General features: G+C 30.6%; 1 protein-coding gene across 2 annotated transcripts in view; it reads left to right on the top strand.

The window, feature by feature from the left end:
• Positions 1–2,121: 2,121 nt before the first annotated feature.
• The window catches only part of LOC124361795, a 40,089-nt gene continuing 20,989 nt past the window's right edge, over positions 2,122–21,221 (top strand). For both annotated transcript variants that reach the window (XM_046815772.1, XM_046815771.1), the window contains exons 1-13: positions 2,122–2,787; positions 4,069–4,206; positions 7,196–7,314; positions 8,930–9,074; positions 9,549–9,678; positions 10,465–10,630; positions 11,029–11,209; positions 11,585–11,702; positions 12,219–12,459; positions 12,707–12,863; positions 13,342–13,473; positions 14,162–14,279; positions 15,006–15,160. In XM_046815772.1, coding sequence (XP_046671728.1) covers positions 2,300–2,787; positions 4,069–4,206; positions 7,196–7,314; positions 8,930–9,074; positions 9,549–9,678; positions 10,465–10,630; positions 11,029–11,209; positions 11,585–11,702; positions 12,219–12,459; positions 12,707–12,863; positions 13,342–13,473; positions 14,162–14,279; positions 15,006–15,160 — 2,288 coding nt within the window. In that variant the 5' untranslated portion in view covers positions 2,122–2,299. The remainder of the gene's footprint in view (positions 2,788–4,068; positions 4,207–7,195; positions 7,315–8,929; positions 9,075–9,548; positions 9,679–10,464; positions 10,631–11,028; positions 11,210–11,584; positions 11,703–12,218; positions 12,460–12,706; positions 12,864–13,341; positions 13,474–14,161; positions 14,280–15,005; positions 15,161–21,221) is intronic.

The raw sequence follows: 21,221 nt of genomic DNA, 5'->3' as shown, positions 1-21,221 counted from the left end.
GCCGATGTTCACGATCAGAATACAAGAAGTAGTAAGAACTTGGTTCTATCCAGGCTTAGATTAAGTTATTCACTGAGCTACTACCCTTTTAAAGTATAAAGAGGTATAACTGTCTACCACTCAGTGTTAGAAGCCTACCTATACTTAACCTTAAGAAGAAGGTATTGATTCTTGAATACTTAGTTTTTAAAGCATCCACTGTAGAGCCTTAATGAACGTTTCGATCTATATAATTTGCACATGAATTACACAGTCTGAAGAAATCCTGAGATGACTTTTCTTGAACTGAAATGTGGCTTTTATTGAACGTTTAAAACTGCACGGTAATATGGCAAGTATATAAAGTTTAACATGTCTTTTTCAATAGATTTAACGAATAGTTTAAGATGAACATTTAATTTAAATTGTTGTCCACGAGGAGAATTGTTTAATCATTGCTTTGATATTATGATGATCGTTTTCTCTTGTATAATTTATCATAATAGGTGTACCATGAGAAATCTTAAAACTATATAATCGTCTCTCAAAAGTATATGTAGACTCCATGAATAAAACAAGTTCTGAAGTCGTAGTAAGTACACGTTTTACGAAACTTTATTATTAAAAGTTTATAAATTTATATCAAGATGATTGATGATATAAGGTTTCAAGAAGATAGAGTTTGAAAATTTCCTAAAATATTACAAGTATTTTTTTTTATTTACTGCATTGAGGACGCAATACTAATAACTTTTATTGTTGTGAGGCCTATCTATAGCAAGATTATTTTCATCAGACACATCACAAAAGTAAACACAAAGATATTTACTATGCAGCGAATAAATTAAGAATAGCCAATACAAGCTCCATCCTCAACATATTTCGAGTAATCTGTATTACTATACGATTAATATAAGAGACGCTGTACCATCTGTATTGCACAAAATAGTAAGTAATAATCAATAAACCTTTTTTTTACTCGGCTCTATGTAAAATTGGTGAAACCGTTGGGAGAATAAATGAATAAATTCTAGATTATAAATACAAATGAAGTGTAAATTTCATCTGTTCGTGCCGCCAGAAGAAATATAATTTGTAATAGGCCTGAGCATATAAGTAGGGATTTTGGCTGTTGTGTGTGAGTCATTTAAGAGAACGACCAAATTTGTTAGTGGCCATCCTGAACGACCCAACCTTGTCTGTCGACTGGACAGAAAAAAGATTAGACTATTGCTCATTGGCCGTCTATCGCTTAGTGATGGGAGAATCGAATACTTTAAAGAATCGAATACAGTGAATTCGAATTCACCCCTGTATTCGAATATGAATTCGAATACTTGTATTCGAATACTTTTGCTCAGCTGAGCGTTTCTAACAGACAGGTCTCTAGACCTGTCTTACTTCTTTCCCGCAATCTATTGTTCCTGGGTTATTTCACTTGTTTGTCACGAATTCACCACTGTATTCGAATACTTTGGCTTTTGGTGCCTCGTATAAACAAGTCATACCCATGATATACGAACTTCAGAAGAAATATTTTTGTTTACCTGGTACTTCAGTTCCGTCTGAAAGACTATTTTCCACAGCAGGTCTTGTCACTAATTACCGTATAAATGGACTGAAGCCAATAATATTTTATATAATTATATTTTATATTATATTATTTATATTTATAAATATTTTATATTATATTATATTTTATACAATATTTTTTTAATACAATAATATTTTGTTTTTACACAACAATATAAAATAAATATTCATATTTGTCTTTATTGCTTAGAACTGTAACTCTTAAATAATATGTATTTTAAAATTTAATAATTATACATTTTTTCAAGTGTTAAAATTTGTAATTATTTTTTCAAATTATGAATCTCCCCTAAATTATTCTTTTCAAAGTCTCCATATATGTATTCATTTTAAACCTCATATGAATACGAATACAGCTCTTGGATATTTTATTTGAATACTATTCGTCAGAATAAACGAATACTCCAGGTTTGAATTCAATTCTTCCAGAGAAATTGTATTCATTTCCAAAGTATTCGAATTCATTTTGATGTATTCGAATATGTGAATACTCTGGTTGTATTCGAATACTATTCGATTCTGTATTCGATTCTCCCATCACTACTATCGCTGTGTTGTGTTTGGTTTAGTAGGCTGAGTAATGTTTTTGTGAATCGTAGTTTTCAAAATAAAGTATATATTGTACGTAATTACGGATATATTTCTTAAAAGTGTGTGTAATATGTTTCACGGACTATTTCAATTTATTATCTAGCAATCGCCTTACTCTAAACATTATTCTTTTAAAATGTATGCAGTTATAACTTTGTTTTTCGTTATTGTGGGCGTGTACTGTCAATATGAATGGCAAGCCAGGGATCCATTCGACGAAATTAGACTAAGAATGGATAAAGTAACAGCAGATAATTGTCCGATTCAACACATGGGTGATTTACATTTGCCAGAGGATGCGTTATCTCATAAACCAGATATAAAAGAAGTGAATGTAAACCCTGTTTTTCCTAACCGAACTGCCCTCTTGCACTTGCACAATTTGGCTCTTACTAGATCATTTTTCTTCAGCTACATTCTTCAAGCCAGATTCATAAGACCTGCTATTAACGATACATACGACCCAGGAATGATGTATTATTTTCTCTCAACAGTAGCAGATGTCTCTGCAAATCCTTACATAAATGCAAGTGCTATATATTTTTCTCCAAATGCGGCTTATTCACCATCATACAGAGGGTTCTTTAACAAAACAATGCCAAAATTTGCACCAAGGACCTTCCGGTAAGCATATGAGTTAAGTAAAAATTAGCACAAACTTTTATAAAATTATTGATAGCCTACACAACAATTCTACACAAAGAGTAACGATAACCGATAACTCATTATCTCCCATGGGCATTAGCTTTAACAGTTTAACTAATAATAATCGTAATAACTTAGAATATATATATATACAATACTTGTAGTAGGCCTAACCTAGTAAATGCTTAATGATAAGTTAGCGTTTGTTTAAACAGCGTAGGCTATCTAAATAAACGCAACTTTTGAAGAAATGGCAAATTTCTGGTAGAAAAGAAATAATATCCAATAAAATATTGCCGGATGTGTGCCAATACTAATATTTATTTTGTTATAACATAAACAATAAATAAGTGGCACAGTACGATAAGCGGACCTGGTTTTGATATCGCTTATTACAATCATCGATACTTTATACATTGAATAACAGAACTATCAATCGATAACAATGTATCTAAAATTCTAAATTAAAGTCACATGTTTCAAATTAATAGAAATAGCGTAAACAACCGCGTAATGTCATTAATAATAAAAGAACCATAACCAATAATCAAACGATAAAATTAAGATGGGTGGTAGAAAGAATGACATTTAAATAATGAAGAAATGTAAAAACAAAACAAACATCGTGAAACTGAGGAAGACACAGTAGGCTAGTATAAATCATCTTTTAGTGTTATTTTGTACTGTTTTCTAAAGTTAAATATTTTTTTTATTTGAAAGAAGTTATCCTACTTCTAGAACAAATTGCGTTTATAAAATGAAAATGTGTGTACAGATGATTTAGTTATTTTTAAAATGATTTACTATCGGTTGATTATATCGATGGCTATAATAATTAAATATTTGATAATTTCGATATAGAAAACCGGGTCCGCTTATCGTACTCTACCTTAAATAAGCGTCTAGATAGAAATTTGTTTAATATTTGTTGGAAAACAAATTTGAAATTTTGGGGATAAGCTATAGCCTAGCTTATAATGTTGGCGAGCACATGGGATTGTTTTTGTTAAAGGTCAGGGTAGCGAAAATGTTACTAGATCCATTTCACAATATATGTTTCCATATCCTATCCTATATATAAGGTTCCTAGTTTTTTTTTTAGCATGATTAAGCTAAATTGCTTAGGCTAATGGTATCAGAATTTTAAATATTTTTTTAGTGAAATTTTATTTAAAGCCAAGTTCATTATGACCTATCTATTCTGTTCGTTTATTGTTCAATATGAAATTGCTACAAGACATGTATTCTGTTTGTTTGCAGTGCTGATGATTTTAACGATCCCATACATCTAGAACGTATTTCTACTCTTAACACATTCATTGTGAAGGACTTGGGAGGAATACCAAATAACAGCCTTAGCGAGGACTATACGTCAGACTACTACAGGATAAATGACTGGTAAATTTACAATCAATACTTTTATCTATATGTACTTAATACTGTATATCTGTATTTAAGATGCTATGTAAGTGATATTACAGTATTAGGATTTTAACCCTTAAAGTGCTGAAGAAATGTGACCCGGATACAATTAGTATAGATTTAGAAATAAAAAAAATTACCTAATTTAAATTTATTTTCTGTTTCTTGGGAGAGGATATATGATTAAAAATGCTGGTATCAATTTACAATAACGTGACCATGGAAAGGTATGTTCATTTTTTTTTTTCCTGAAAACTACAATTTTTCCTGAAAACAATAGTGAAGAAAAAATTTGTCGGCAACGAAAATCAAAGGAGTTACGATTTTTTTGAAATCCTCTGAAAACTCTGTTTTTGACAGTACATCTGGCAATTTTACTGAAATCTAGTACGTTAATCCTTTCAACAATGCCTGCCTGCTGCTGCGCACTGCTTGCTCTTTTAGAAAAAAAATTAACTCGAGCTTGCAAAAGTCGAATCCCAGATCACGTGATGCCCCTGATCCTTAACCCTCCAAGTGTTGTTCGACAAAATTTTGTCGGTTATTTTCCATCCTTAACGCAATAATGCCCGAAAGGCATCAATATAATACAATAATATACTTTCCCCCCAGTTTATATGCACCTGTGATAATAATACTTGGCTATAGTCCATTTTTCATGGTCACGGTATTGTAAATAAATACCAAAATGCTTTACCAGTGCTGGTATCTATGTTTAACACATAGGCACACTATATCCGTATGGCGTGCCACACCCGTCAGATGAAATGACAGTAAAAGAATGGCACTGGTCATTGATTTTTTTTGGTGTGGTTTGCATTCCAGTGTGCTTTCCGACACATTTACACATTCCAACATTCGCAGCACTTTCAAATACTTGTAATGTACACAATAAACAAAAATAAGACAAATCAGCATACCCGTATGCCAGGTTTGTAGGGTTAAAAACATACAGAACATATATTTGCAGTAATTTGCGTTTTATATTCATCATGAATAAAGACGTCATGACTGCGAAAATCTTTGAGAGGTATCCAATATAGTAGGGCCTATATTAGATAGTATTTTAACAGTATTGAATTTATTAAACTGCTTAACATGTACTGAATTATTTCATGTTAATGTCAGTGCTGTATCTGTTCATTTTTCAAGGATTTATTCTTTCAATCATTCACATCCTAATATATTCCAAAGATAAGTTTAGGACACACACACACACACACACACACATATATATATATATATATATATGATTTTTTCTGATAACAGGCATTTTGACAGCTCCCAATGTCGAGTGAAGGTCAGAAACCCATCAAGTACAATATACTTGAAATGGCTCAGATTAAAGTTGAGAAAAAAAAAATACTATAAATTGTGATCTCAAATAGTTTGTTAAAATATATACACATTCAATTTAAAATAACAAGTAAATGCTTATAGGATGTAAGTTTGAGTGCGGATAAATATATATGTACTAAACAATTCAGCAATACATCAGTCAAGAGAAATTCACTATTAAACACTATAAAACAACTTTATATGTATAGTAAAGAAACTGTAACTCTTAAAACCATTTAATACCATTTAAAAAGTGAAACATATTAGAATAACAATATAATAAAATCATGTACTAATAGATTAAATATGTTTAATCACAAAGACACAATGGTACAGAAAAATGTCACAGGAGAAAAAACTACCAACTACTACTAATATCTATCACACATGCTTTGTTGCTTAACCCTCTAATTAGCATGTATGTGGTGTTTACCATACGAGGCGGCAAGAGCGATACTGTACGTCCACACCATATATCCAGTGTGAATCAGAAGACATTGTTTGTGTACTTCAGATGCTTAGATTTCAAGCTGGATGAGCAACATTCCAGTGAAGCAGATACATCAATAATGATTGGATTTGTTTTTTATATGACTCTTTAATTTTTGTTTATTTGCACGGTTATGACGGAATTTTTGTAAACATCTTTACCAGTTAACTGGACTTATCGTCACATCATTTACGTCTGCTGTTGTGGTTTTGATCATAGTACAGTTGATTCAAAACCGGTTTATTTCTAGGAATTTATATGAATTTTTCAAACCAAATAGCTTTAAGGTAGTAAATCTTAAAAAAAAACCTTATAAAAAATTTTAAAAAGTTACAATTATGTTCCTTGAAAGTTTAAGCAGATGATATTATACAATATTATATATTAGTTTAATTTTCAGTGAAGCATTTACATTTACTGCTACAAAATGGTTAAAAATAATGTGGTAGAAAATTTTGTAGATCTTACAAAATTGCATAAAAAATTATGTAAGATATTGCACTAAAATAGTTAAAAATGAAAAATAATTGTAACAATGCGTATTTTATAATTTTGAAATGTTTTAAGTCTGTGTAGTATTTTATACTCCACAATGTTTAGTTTTTGTAAAACAGCCTCCATGAACTAATTACTATACCTTTCCTCATTACCATCAGTAACACGTAGAGTTGTTTTTAATTTTAGTTCTTATAGAAAACCCGCTTAAAACCCTCTATAACCGCAAGTGCTATCAACTCTCAGCTTATAAAAAGGAAAAGAGGGTTAAAACACTCCTCTTTAAAGTAACTTGTCAGTAGAAAATACAAGAACATCATATATATTCAATTTATCACTTTTAAATGCAAACGATTTTACAAGTTACCACTGTGTAAAGATTTGGTTGTTATGCACCTTCAAGGTAACATATTATAACTGTTTAATTTATGTGTTCTCTCACATGCTATTTCATACAATTTTCAGCCCTTTATAACCTCTTGTAAGCAAAATTGTTTTTTTTTATATAAAAATTTGAAAATCTAACTTATACTTATACACTGTCACTCATATATAAACCAAAAATTCCGAAAGAGTCAAAATTGAAATTGTCACCAAAGGGTTGTAAAGCTATTTGTAATTAAAGCTGAAGTGGTGTTGCAGGTATAAATCTTGGTTACCTGACAAGGTGGAACGTCGACATGACACCAAAACTACTTACCAAGTGGAGATTCGGTATGCAAACAACACAAATGAAACGTTCACATTCCACGGACCCCCAGGTGAGCTTCCACCTGGGCCTGCTATAGTTGAGCTGTAACATAGTGTTGGCTACCTTCAGGTTTAGTTCAAACATTCTGTTGCCACATTACTGCACATTGGTTCTGTTACAGCTACATTCAACTGCGTACATACGCTTTTACGTTTTTTACTGTCAGAACTAGTTTATTTAAAAAAAATAATTTATACTTTACTGGCCATTTTAGAAAAACAGATTTTAAATGTTGTTAAGCTGTATATATTTTGCTCAAAAAGTTTGTAAACTTATATCTTATTTTACATAAATTGAGTAAAACTGGAGACGTATATCAACAATTGTAGGAATTTCTTTTGAACACAAAGTAATTCTATGCAAAAAAAGTGTACCATACCAATTAGTTACTTGATTTAATTTTTAACTAAGCACTCCATTTTTTTATTTCCTACTTTTTTATTTAATAAATAAAATCATGTTAAATTATGACTTTAGTTTAGTAATATCATTGATGGAAACAATATTGAAAATTAGTATTTTTACAAAAAAGTGTCAAATTAAGATTTTAACCGTCCTCTTTGACACCGCAAAATACAGTGTTCATTTTGTGCATCAGATTAGCACAGGGATATAGAGTACAAGGTACTCAATTACTTCACATCTAGTGTAGGCTATTTGTGTCTACTTACATTGCTTCGTACGGCAACTCCTAATGTGCGCATTTCCATAGCTTTGAACCCATCACCAAGACAGACCCCTAGTTCTTCAAGTTATCTGCAAAATAGAGATTCACATTGTAGAAATACTATTGATGAAATTTATCCAGTTTCTATGGATGTAAAATGAAAATAAAAGTGATCAGGAGTGAAAGACAGTAAATAGATGATATTCTTAACCCTTCGCACGCCATAGACGGATATATTAGAATTGTAGACTTTGACCAAAAGGCCAAATACAGTTATATCCAGTATTATATATTATGTCTCTTGGAGTGTTTTTTAGTTCACAAAAGGCCTTCGAAATTCCCAGTGCACGCTCAGTGATTATCACGATTACTAATACGATTACAAAGGTATTTATAAATGACCTTCACTCAGCGGCAGGGGAGGGGAACGACCTTTGTCTAACTCCGACCACCTGCTCGGCAGTTCTGCGTCTCCTACAGAGCCATAACCAAACATATCCGTGGCATGTATTACTGCTTTCTCAGTTGTCGCAAGTGCACGTCTACTACGTATCTCGTTATTATTCTTCATCATGTGGTAGTGTTTTGATTAGTTTGAAATATTTATCTTGTTTTATAGTGCGATGAGGTGTATTTAATTTAATTTAAATTTATTAGAAATAAACAGTTTTGTAACTAGTTCTTTATTTTTTCAATAAATACGCTAATTTTAAGTAAAATGCCTTGTTTTATACTTTTTTGCTTTTATTTTTAAAATTTAGCTATAATAAAAGTTAGCTTTGAATTTAATGAAAAACATTTACTTGTCTTGATGTTACAGGAAAGTTAATGGATTCATTAGTGATGTGCGAAGGGTTAATTTGGAATTGAACTATGTCGTAAAGTAGTACATTTAAAAATTGTTTTAAGTGAGTAAATTCAGCAGATAAATTTTACTAATTATAATATTTGTGGCCAGGGGCTGATGAGGTGCCAGGGCCTGTCAAGTGGACCCGACCCTACTTTGACTGTGGGAGAGCCAACAAGTGGATGGTAGCCGCTGTGGTGCCCATAGCTGACATTTACCCTAGACACACCAGCTTCAGGCACATTGAATACCCTACGTGAGTATTAGTTGTTATTGGTATAACTCAAACCCTACAAAGTTTCACCTAACTATAGTTTGAATTTCAGGATGCTCGTAGAAGAAAGAGGAGTGTGTTGTTTAATTTGTATTGTGATGAATTAAATTATTTTTTGAATAGTTAAACCAATAGATGGTGTCTTATTTTTACAGCTTTGTTCTAAAATATGCAACAAATGGTGACAAATATTTGAAATCCTGTTGTAGCTCAGTCCCACATCAAGAACATGTAGACTTTATTTGGGAAATTAAGCCTATTATACATTAATTTATGTCATTGTACATAAGATAGGACTATACAAGCCAGCAGGCCTAATTATTTTTAGAAACAATAAAAAAAAATGAAAGACAGACAGTAGTGTTTCTAAATAAAACATAATTAATTGTAAGAGAAATACATAGTTTATTGGATTCTTCAAGTGTACGATGTAAGTTTTTAATTTTTTTTGTTTAGATACACTGCAGTTTCTGTACTGGAAATGGACTTTGACCGAATAGATATCAATCAGTGCCCTAAAGGGCAAGGAAATAGCGGACCTAATCATTTTGCAGACACGGCTCGATGCAAGAAAGAGACTACCGAGGTAAGATCAAGTTTGGTGTATAAAACACGTCTTGTTTCAGTGATGTTTAATCAAATGTCAGTGTGTTTTACAAAGAGTGTTTATTCAACTAAGTGACTGACATAAAAATTATATGTTCTTAAATGGTCTTTTGTATTCAGTACAGAAAACACACTTGAATGTCTATTTTTAATACCTGAAACATGGGTTTTGGTGAATAACTTAATTAATTTAAATCACTGTACTTAAGAATACACATTTTAAGAAAAAATACAATTACACAGTATATAAATCTGCCCATGGCAGGCATGACATGTAAGAAATGTAATTCTTTTTCATGACGTTATGTAAAAGGTATACCTAGTTTATAACAAAGAACAAAGTAAATTGTCATAAATGTCTTGTATTATACGAGTAGTAATTATGACATATCTCTTGACTCATAAGGATAATTTCTATTATAGCCTGTCACGTATTATATGTTTTGCAAAGTGTCTGTGACAAATATTTACAAAGTAAATGCGGTTCACATTTACATAAACTAATATCTTTTTATTTCTCATAAAATAAAAAAATTATACCCTTGAATTTGTATGCAAAATTATAAATTATGCCATTTATATTACATTAACGTTATTACATTGTACAGATCGAGTGTTTAATATTTAAATATATTTTGCGAAACTATTGCCTAATTACTTAAAATTAAGAACAAAATCGTTTCAGATATTTATTATTCGAGGATTTCTTGATATGAAAATAATGGTTTTTTTTTCTGTAATCGTACGATTGTAAATGTTTTTCCAGTGTGAACCCATTCACGGATGGGGTTTCCGGCGCGGGGGATATCAGTGCAGGTGTCGCCCTGGGTTTAGGTTGCCTACTGTTGTCAGGCGCCCGTTCTTGGGGGAGATCGTGGAGAGGGCTACAGCGGAGCAGTACTACAACGGGTTTGACTGTCAAAGCATCGGGTGTAAGTATCTTTTAATCGCACACGTTTTATGTTACAATCAAGGGCAAATTTACCGTTGTTGTTGATCTGAAAAATCTTATAATGTAAATACAATTTTATAAATTGTAACATAACAATTTTATTTCTGTATTATTCCAATTGAAAAAACTAATTTATATATTAAGCAAACATTGGCTTCTATTGACATTATTAACATGTGCTAATTTTAGGATCCAGTTGCTTCATAAAATCTGCTTTAAGGATTCCATCTTTTGGATATTTTGACTGTTATTTTTAAAGTATCAATTTATTACCAAAGTACACTCTAGTTTATTATGATGTTTACCTGTTTTTCTATGAAAGGGATTAGTAACACAAGTAATTCTACAATATTAGTCACAAATTTGTGATCTTTGCAGGGAGACACAAAATGCCGATTCAGTGGAACAAGGCACCTACTTACATAAGGGAAAAGTACATGGACATGTTTTATGAGTACCGGAACGCATCTACAGGCCCAGAGTCTCTACACACTACCAAGATGAATGTTGACCAGGCTCTCAAATTTATTTTAGGTGTCAATAAGAGAACGTGCAAGAAGTAAGTTTGTGATTATAATATAAAAACAATAATTTTATTTCTTAGGTTAGTGCAGTCAGTGTTATTAAGATAATCAAGGATTTAAACCTTAAACCGCTTTGAAAAATTTTTATCACAGTTCAATTTTGATTAATATTGCGGTAAAATTTGAACTGCTGACAGTTTGAACTGGAAAACCTTGATGATTGTCAAAAAGTGTATTTGTATAACATTGATTTTATTTATTTTCTGATTTCGTTTCGATGTTTAAATAGTTTAATCTACTTTAATACTGAAAGATTTAGTTTTTAAAAATCGCATCTGTATAAAAACTTGAACAATCATGTATTTAACTATATACAAAATTTTTTTTATCTAAAATAAATATTTTTGTAGTTACAGGAAGGAAGATTTAAATCTTCATGGTGATGTTAGTTTCGGAGCTGAAGAGTTCTTCGCCAATGAAGCCAAAATGGCATTGAGATTGGCAAACTTTATCAGTGCATTTTTACAAGTAAGATTGTTTATCTTGATTAAGAATAGAAATTTAGATTAAAAGTTATACACGTATAATAAATCACTGAGGAAGTGAAATCATATGACAAGTTTATTCGTGAAAAATACATCTGCTGTCTTGTTCTTTGCTTAAAGTCGAATTTTAGCAGTGGAGGACTTGAATTTGGTTACAGCATTGTTTTAGAAATGTATTGTCATTAATGATTTATTAAAATAGAAACACACTACACTATTGTAACAAACTTATCCTAGCTACTAGCAGTTGCATTGCGTTGTATAATTTTTTGAATGCTTTAAATGTTCTTTTTCCAAAACCTTCTTTAAATTAATGAAACAAACTCAAATTACACGTTTCTGTTATACATGAATGGCTTGAATTGACTTTTGAGTACTGTAAAAAATGACAAACTAAATATGTATTAGCTGAAAACTAGTCACACAATTTTTATCTTGATGTGAAAAGTTCTAGTCCAGCAACGTACTTTGGCGACCAACAACATATATTTTGTTACAGATATCTGACCCTAAAGAAGTGTATTCAGGAAAGCGTTTAGCCGATAAGCCTTTGTCTGAGGATCAAATGATGGGCGAGACCCTAGCAATGGTGATGGGCGACAGTAAAATCTGGGCTGCTGGAACGTACTGGGAGAGGAACAAGTTCACAAACAGGACATTCTTTGCTCCTTATGCCTACAAAACTGAGCTCAACACGAGAAAATTCAAAATGGAAGATTTGGCAAGGCTGAATAAATCTGGTAAAGTATATTTTGTAAAATAACGTTTGTATTCTTTAAATATAATTTTAATCTATTTCAAGTGATTTCCATACACTTTTTATCTGCCAAATTATTACACTTGCAGTACGTGTTATTTTTATTTATGCATTTGTCCTTTCATTAATTAAGAATGTAAAATTGTCTTCTTAATTTATTAAATATGTGTTGTTTTCACCTATATCTCTGATCTAGTCTGTGAGTTTATTTGTTTTACTTAATTTTTTAGACGAAGTTTACACAACAGAACAGTGGTTTCAATTTTTGAAGCAAAGGTGGTCAACTAATTTTGATTCACTGGAGAAGTTCTATATGAAGATAAAAATTAGATTCAACGAAACTGGGGAGTATCTAAAAAAATACGAGCACTATCCAAACTTTTACAGGTAAATCGTTTTACGCTTCAGAAATGTTTCTTATATATTATATCTAGTTTTAATACTAATGCCAATTTGACCAGTTATTTCAATAAATTGTAAATTATTGTAGTGGTTAAGATATAAAAATTTTAATGAAATCTTTTTTTTTTTAATCCAACATTTAGTCATTGGTGTACACAGATGTTTATAAATTAGTATTCTAGAATAATTTTTATATTTCAGACCTGTGAACAATTATCTCGTGCAATGTAACATTTGACTTATTTTATAATTTTGTTCTACTCTCGTATTACAGTAAGATCTTTTCATAACTGTTTCACAATAACAGAAAATTGTTTTTTCCCTACACCTTTCTAAGGTCACTAGCAAAACATCTACAATCTTGAATTTAAATTAGCAAGGGATAATTTTAATATTTCGCCATTTCCAGTGCCAAAATAATAATAACTACTTGCAAAATTTGAGTTTGTAATGTAAATTTCAGAGCCGCCAATCTAGATCACGGCTACTGGACGACCCCCTACTTTGACTGCTACGGGAGAGTGCCCAAGTGGTTTATCACCTACGCTGCACCGTTTTTTGGATGGGACAGTTTGAAAGTTAAACTGGAATTCAAGTAAGTGTTGCATTACAAATACAAGAGTAGGTAATGACTTTAAATATTTAAATAAATGGGTTGTTTAGATGTTATCACTCAATCATAAGCTGGATATTTCAAGTAGCAATTTTTAGAAATTAGTTTGAATTGAATTGGTTCTTAAATTTAGAATTTAAATCACTACAAATAATTTTTTATTAATTTTCCAAATTATAAAGTTTGCAATTTAAAAACTGATACTTTGTAACTGAAATGTTTTTTAAATTTGTTTAAAAAAGTTATTAAGATTTTTGTTAAGTCCGCTTTAGTATTACAATTAAAAGCTCATTAAAAAACGTTTTTTTTTTTTTCCAATTTTACCCATTTCTGTTAGCCAAGCACACCTTATTTCAATACGGATTCATTAAATGTAAAGCAAATTTTTCTGCGTAATATTGACTTAATTTGTTTTGTTAGTGAATACATGATGGAGAGAATATGTAGCTTAAGTTCAGATATAAAATAAAGATATTTGTATTATTATAAATCCCGTTTTTAAATTTTATTTCAAGTTGATTTGCAAATCGGTAATGTGTTTTCTCACTTATGATATAGTTCTTGTCATTTGTGTCAGTATTATTGGGGTTTTATAAGTTTTAACTTTGTGATAGTTAAGAAAACGTTACCCTAAATTGTTGTTATATGTGTGTGAGTTTATTTGTTTCAGAGGAGTCGTGGCTGTGAAGATGGATCTCACTCAACTTGACATAAATCAGTGTTCTGATAAATATTACGTTCCGAACGCGTTCAAAGACACGCACAAATGTGACAAGAAATCATCTTACGTGAGTTGACGGAATATTCTATTTAGAAGATTAGCAGTTAGAAAAGATCAGTCGATAGTATTTGTTAGTTAGAGGCTGTGCAAGTATTTTGGTACATGATAAGAACTCAATAAATTGAAATGCACTCTTTGAAATATTTAAAATAAAGGAAAGAAATTATAGTTTTTGTGTGAAGTGTAGTGTTAAGTATTTTTATCAATATTTTTACAGACTTAAATAAAAATTTGCAAATTTTAATATAAGATTACAATAACCACTATACTTTTAGTTTACACAGTTTTATATTATACGGATACATCTATATACGAAAAATCACGGGATGAAGATGTTCTATATTAAAATGTTGTAATTCACCTGTCTATCCCAAGTCCAGTTATTACTTAGTTCACTCAGTCACTGTTTAATTTGTCTGTACCTTATTTTCACTCAGTGTCACTCGTATCACTCAATAAACCACTGCACAGTCACTAGAGATGACAATGTAGGAATATTTCACATCCGGTAAAACTTCAACACTTTACAAAAATTAAATTTGAAAATAGAACATATGTTTAGAGCTGCTATTCGTTACAAGACGTAAGTTCTGACACTCGGTAATTTTATAAGATAATTTACAGTAGTTAGAATTATATTCTGATAAATTTCTACTTTAGGAAAATTCAGTATAAATGTTCAGTAAGTTTACCTGTAAAAAGTGTAATCCAATAAAATGTTGGTGTGTTGCAGTGTGTCCCAATCCTGGGAAGGGGCTTCGAGACGGGAGGTTACAAGTGCGAATGTCTGCAAGGCTATGAGTATCCGTTTGAGGATCTGATCACTTACTATGATGGTCAGTTGGTCGAGGCTGAGTTCACTAATGTTGTGCAAGACAGAGAGACCAGGTGAGTGGAGAGGTACAGGGTGCTGTCTCCCCACCACCCCTCCAACCCTCCTACCCCTATCCCTGGGACCGGTTCCAACCCCTTCCTTCCATGGGAACACCACCCATTCTGACATCCTTTGATTAATTACTCTTACTTTTTACCAACAGGTTCCGATGCTGCTGTGTACATAGCGATATCTATTTACATGTCTGTGTCTACTGTAAAAGTACATGTAAAACAAGAAAAAGAGTTTTTTTTGTTTATCTACTTATGGAAAATGAAACAATCGTATTAGAATCACCAACATTATTTTTGGAATATACATATATCAATTAATTAAAGAACAGCATCACACAAAAATATATACACAAGAGCCACAAATTTGTGTTACTATTGACACTTATTAAAATTTTACAAATAATAAACCTTTGAGAATACTTAGTGGCTAAGAAAAATTGTTCAAATTTATTTGAACACCAAACGTCCATTAAATTTTAGTACATTAATTTTGCTAAGCAATTAATTTTTATACTAGCTTTTACATTTTTGTTTCTAAGTGTCGGCACTAATACAATACAATAACCAGGTTCTTTTTTTTATTAATACAGCTTTTATTAAATAACTTTAGATGGTTTTAAATGAATATTAAGTGCATTAAAGTATTATTTGTTTGATTTTTAGGTGCTAGTTTAATTGTTTTAAAAGTGCCAAATTCAACTGGACATAAATAAATTGCACAATGTTTTGTAATCAATTAAGAAATTTTATGATATTCCATTTTAATATTGACTGAATTCCTGAAACTATGTGTTACAAAAATCGTGTAAAGTAATTTAATTTTTTTATTAACCTACTACGATGATTTTTAATTCATCTGGAAGTGTAAGACTATCACAATAAACAAAGATTCATGCTATAATTTTTTGTAGGAAAATATATAATGTGTTATAAGGTATATGTGTGTTTATACGAAATAAAATGTTTCTAAATGGTATTGAATAAAGTACAATTTTTAACTCTTTGAAAGATATCTACAGGAGTCATAATGAGTGGCCTGTGGTAAGGTAGTAGGATGTTATTAATGGAACTAATTACGGTTTTCACAAGGGCGAAATTATTTATAATAAATATAAATAAATATAAAATTATATTCTCACCTTTCTGAATTATGTTAAAATGATTTTCAGAGGGGTTTTAGAATTTTTAAAAATCTAATAACTGTGAATGCTTAGAGTGTTGAAAAGCTCACTTATTATATAAAAAAAATTAAGAATCTTGTTAGAGGCTCTCAACATTAAAGTGTGACATTATTCTATAAAATTTCTGCCTGAAATGTACCAAAATTCACTGAACAAATTTTAAGTTTCTTCATACTATATCTATAGAAATAAAGAAGAAAACCTGCTGGATAAGAGTTTCAGTTTAGTTTCAATTTTTCAGATAATGTTTTCTTTAATAATGATCACTGTAGGTAGCTTTTAGATTGTTTAAAGTCATTTTTTTGTTTATTACAAATAAATAAAAAAATTTTGAAAATTACTAAGCTCAACATTTTAAAACTATATGATTTAATTCTGTAATGGGCTACAATAAACAAAATACTCACCAGGAATGTATTAATTTTTAATAAAGACAATTTTTATTTCATGTTATGTTTTTTGCATGATTACCACTAGGTTTTAAATTTGGCGCTCAACTGCCACATCCATGTTATCATGTTCCAAACAGCTGCTTTGGTACATGATGCCTGACATCTGTAAGGTGATACACATTGGCCTCTATTAGTGTTTATTTGAGTCTACATTTTATCAGTAGTGTTGTTTAATTGCTGCTACACTCAACTAAGGAATTATTTAAAAAAAAACACATGATGAAGTTTTACCTGGATATTACAAACAAAACATATTTTTTTCAATTTCATTTTTGAAGTTGCTACTGCATGTTTGTTTTGTTTTGATTGTAGTTCAGTTGGAATGGCAGGCATTAGTTGTAATAAGACTTTATCAATTTAAATTTGTCCGATGCTTTGTTGCGAGTTAGGCATTCAGTAATGTAACTTTTCTGAGAACGATGACGATCAGAATCCGTACTGAATTTATCAACCATGACATGATGTGATGAGTTATCACTAAAGTTGATCATGGTGGGCAGAAAAAAGGCTACATTTGAACTGACATGAAGAAACTCTGTATGCAGCAAAAAAAACCTGGCAGTAGTCTATAACAACACTGTTGAAAATTCAGCACCTTAAGTATTAATATCTTCTTCTTTTCAATCTTAGAACTGGTAATGAAAGCTATTTTTCAACATGTTATAAAAATAAATATTTAAATTTACCAGTACTCATAATGCCCCATATGGTAAACCTCCGCCCTTTTCACCAAAACTTTCATATCATTGTGTGGTAACAATTTTTATAAATATTTTGAGAGGGTTAGTGTACAAAACAATCACAAACATCAGTGAAGTCTATTCAGTTCTTGATTATCACTTGTGTGTTATTACTGTGGAAAATCTTAGTGGTGATTCATCTCCGGAGCAAATATGTGATCCAGGCTCACTATCCAATCTGTGGTCAGAAATTATTCTTAGACTTTGTATCTAGTGCTTGATACGAGAAGAAAATTATTAGTTCGAGAGAACTACACAACACATGTTGTATGCACCAGAGAGGGTAAGAGACTGGGGAGAAAATCCATATCCAGGATTTCCTGTACTCAGTCGAAGACTGAAATCTAATCTCTTCTTCAGATGACAATAAAACTCAAAGCATAAGGTTAGGCATGCACAAAAACTATGAACAAACCAATGCATCGTGATGAACATGCTAAGGTCAAAATTGACAACAGAACAAGCAGTGTGTCCAAACATCAAGCATGTACCAGAAAGTTAGGAGAAATACAAACCTTACCACTGCAATAGTAAATTTTGACATCCTCTTCTTTTCTTAGTTTCTCCTTTTTAGACTTTCTCAACTTTTATCATTCCACCTAAGTTTAAGACCATTCTCAGGTTTTGCTTTGATCTTAAAACAGTGTCACTAAATTTAACAGATAACTCTTTTCAGTATTCTTGAATTATCATTAAATTTAACTATTCCATCCGTCTTGCTTAGAACTTTCCCCTTCTGTTTGAAAAATATGAATGAGTAGATATGATTATAAGTTGAAACATTTGTTGGATAGATTGCTATAATTTTTGACAAAGATAATGCTTATTACAATATATATTTTTGTCACTCTTATACGAATCCTGCAATTGTGTGAAAGTTTAAACAATAATGATTTTAATATATTGTACAGAACACAATTTAATTAAATTAGTTTTGGTAGGATAGTTTTGATAGGGTACAGAGTACATTATCTTTACCAAATTGGAAGGTTCATTCTCTACTGGACACAGGAACATTATGTGTAATACCAAGTGACATTGAGGGTTCAACATTTAGTGTTAAGAATAGAAAGAACAATCTTCCAATTTGGTAAAGGTATTCCTGATCTTCCTATCCTATAAAAACTCGCTGGTTAAATCCTGGTGATTTTTTTTATATTTACAATTAAGCCAATTCCATTTGGGTGAATGAACCTCCACTGCAGTAGTTTTGATTAATTTTCATTTTTACCTTCATTGGATTTCTGCACATCTCATCTTCCAATTGGAGATTTTATCTTCCACTTGCCATGATCATAAAACAATAATCCATTTACTCGAGGAAAAAAACCAATATTAAAATGTGAGTGACAAACATTTATAACAAAAACCTGCTGATAACAAGAACAAAATTTAAATTGCTGCTATGGAATTATTGATATACACTTAATATTCTAAAAGCAATCAATAATGATAGACAAGTTTTTATTCAAGGTCAGGCAATAAAACGGGGTCAGAAAAAACAACTAACCCTGTGGTTGAATGCTAATGAACCTGATCACCCCAGTCCACACCCTTTCTGATTTACATACCCTATATTTTGCCCTGAATGGGTGACCCACTTCCCTTATCTCCTTACTATTTGTTACTCCTTTGCAGAGTAAAATTTCTTTAAGGCCAATATTTATTGAATATCAGTGTTCGCATAGATTTAAAAACACATACTGGAACTGGTACTTATATAAATTTCACATTGTCTCTCATTCATAGGAAATAAAATCTGTATATTCTAATTATTTCCGTTTCAATTTCATTAAAAATTCCTTTATCTAATTAGTTCCAGTTGTGTACTGTAAATTTTATCTTAATATTATCCAATTTGTAAATAAGTATTAAATAAAACTAATAATAAAGTAAAATCAACTTATTAACCAGATATATCTGACATTTTATGAATCTTGATCAAAAAGATAATACAATTTAATTATTTATACAGAAAAAAACTGATATTACTAAATGTGCTTCTTAAATTAAGTTACAAAACAAAATAAGGTGGCAAAAGTTTTATTCAAACCCAAGAACTTAAGAATAAATAATTTTATGCGATATACTGTTTCTATCATCAAAATTCTGTAATGGCTGGGATAATTCCTTATTGTTCGAATATAAACAAAACACGAAAGCAAATGAGTCCTGGGTATCATTTGCTCTTTTCTTCCAGAATCATAAAACAGATGAAAACTCAAGGGTCTAAGACTCGGACCTAGTCATATCCGAGTTATTTGCAAATAAACAATTCAGATCTTCATCCATATTCTAACTATTTATACCTATCCAAGAATCCATATCTCAAGCAATAACTAATCAATCTACAAAGGGAATGAGAGATTTAAATAGACACTGGTTTCTAATAGATATTGGTTAAATAGATACTGGCTAGAGAAGTATGATATTGTCAGCTCGTTTAAACAGTTTTGATTCATGCACTCATAATTTTGTATTAATTTTCTACAAATCAATAAAGCTGCATTTAAAAAATATCTTTGAAAGAAACAGAAAGAGGAAAATGTAGGAAGAGAAGGAAGGTATTTCCTAATAATAGTGACCCTCTTGAATTTACTAGATTCAAACAGTGATTCCTGCTAATATACAACCAAAAACTTTTCCTGTTTAAATCAAACATACTATCCATAAAGTTTGGAATTTACGAAAAAATTAGTGACTAAGTTTTATGTTATTGGATATTCAGGATGAAACCACTTCAAAAACCATTCTAGAGATGACACTAATTTAAAACTATCTAATTGTCTGGTTTAATTGTCGTGTGAATAAAACCAGCTGATTGTGATTCAAGATGTAGCAAAGCAAATTTTAACTAAACAAGTAACTTCTAAAAGTAGCTTGTTCTTTTTTAAGATTAAAATGCAATTTTTGATACTGATATGGGATAAGTGAATTTCTTTTTTCAGGATCCTAAAGTAAACAGTTAATTGTAGTGAAAATTAGCTTTCTCACCAGTAACAATGACAATATGTAATACCTTTTATTATAAAATATTATTGATCATGTGGACCTCCCCATTAAAATTACACTGGTATAAAAACAAAAACTAAACAAGGTAGCAGTTTTATTTTTAAATTGTATACAAGTATTTGCATAATTAGATGATTGATTAAGAATAAAGGCTAATTTTCCATGGGTGTTTATTAATAAGTAAGTTTATCCTAACTATACACATTTATTCTATACATGGACACTGATGACAAACACATTACTTTATAGGTATAAAATGGATATTTACCCTGACAAAGAATTTCAGGAGGTGATTCCTGAAACATTGTATGAAAATAGTTCTGTTAACACGGATGTTATCTCACTTAATTTTCCATTTCCATCTGTTTTATTACTTAAATATTCAAAACTCATAAATCTTAAGTTATAGCATTGTTTGCCTGCTTCAAAATGGTGGATGGTTAAATAACTTGAAATTTAAAGAAAACCGAAAGATTACATAAAGACTTATAATATTTATAAAAATTAACTAAAAGGACAAGAAGCTTGGTAACTTAAGTATAAGGTAACTGAGAGAATATAATTTCACAGATCATGTTTTCACAGTAGGTTAGGCGTATTGAGTTTATATTAAACAATTTATTAAACATTAATATTCTCATTGCAATTTAAGCAATATCATAAAAACTAAATAGTA

This window comes from Homalodisca vitripennis, chromosome 5 (genome assembly GCF_021130785.1).
Source record: "Homalodisca vitripennis isolate AUS2020 chromosome 5, UT_GWSS_2.1, whole genome shotgun sequence".
Classification (NCBI taxonomy): domain Eukaryota; kingdom Metazoa; phylum Arthropoda; class Insecta; order Hemiptera; family Cicadellidae; genus Homalodisca; species Homalodisca vitripennis.
Note: the sequence above shows the minus strand (reverse complement) of the source record. Positions and strands in the feature narration are given on the sequence as shown.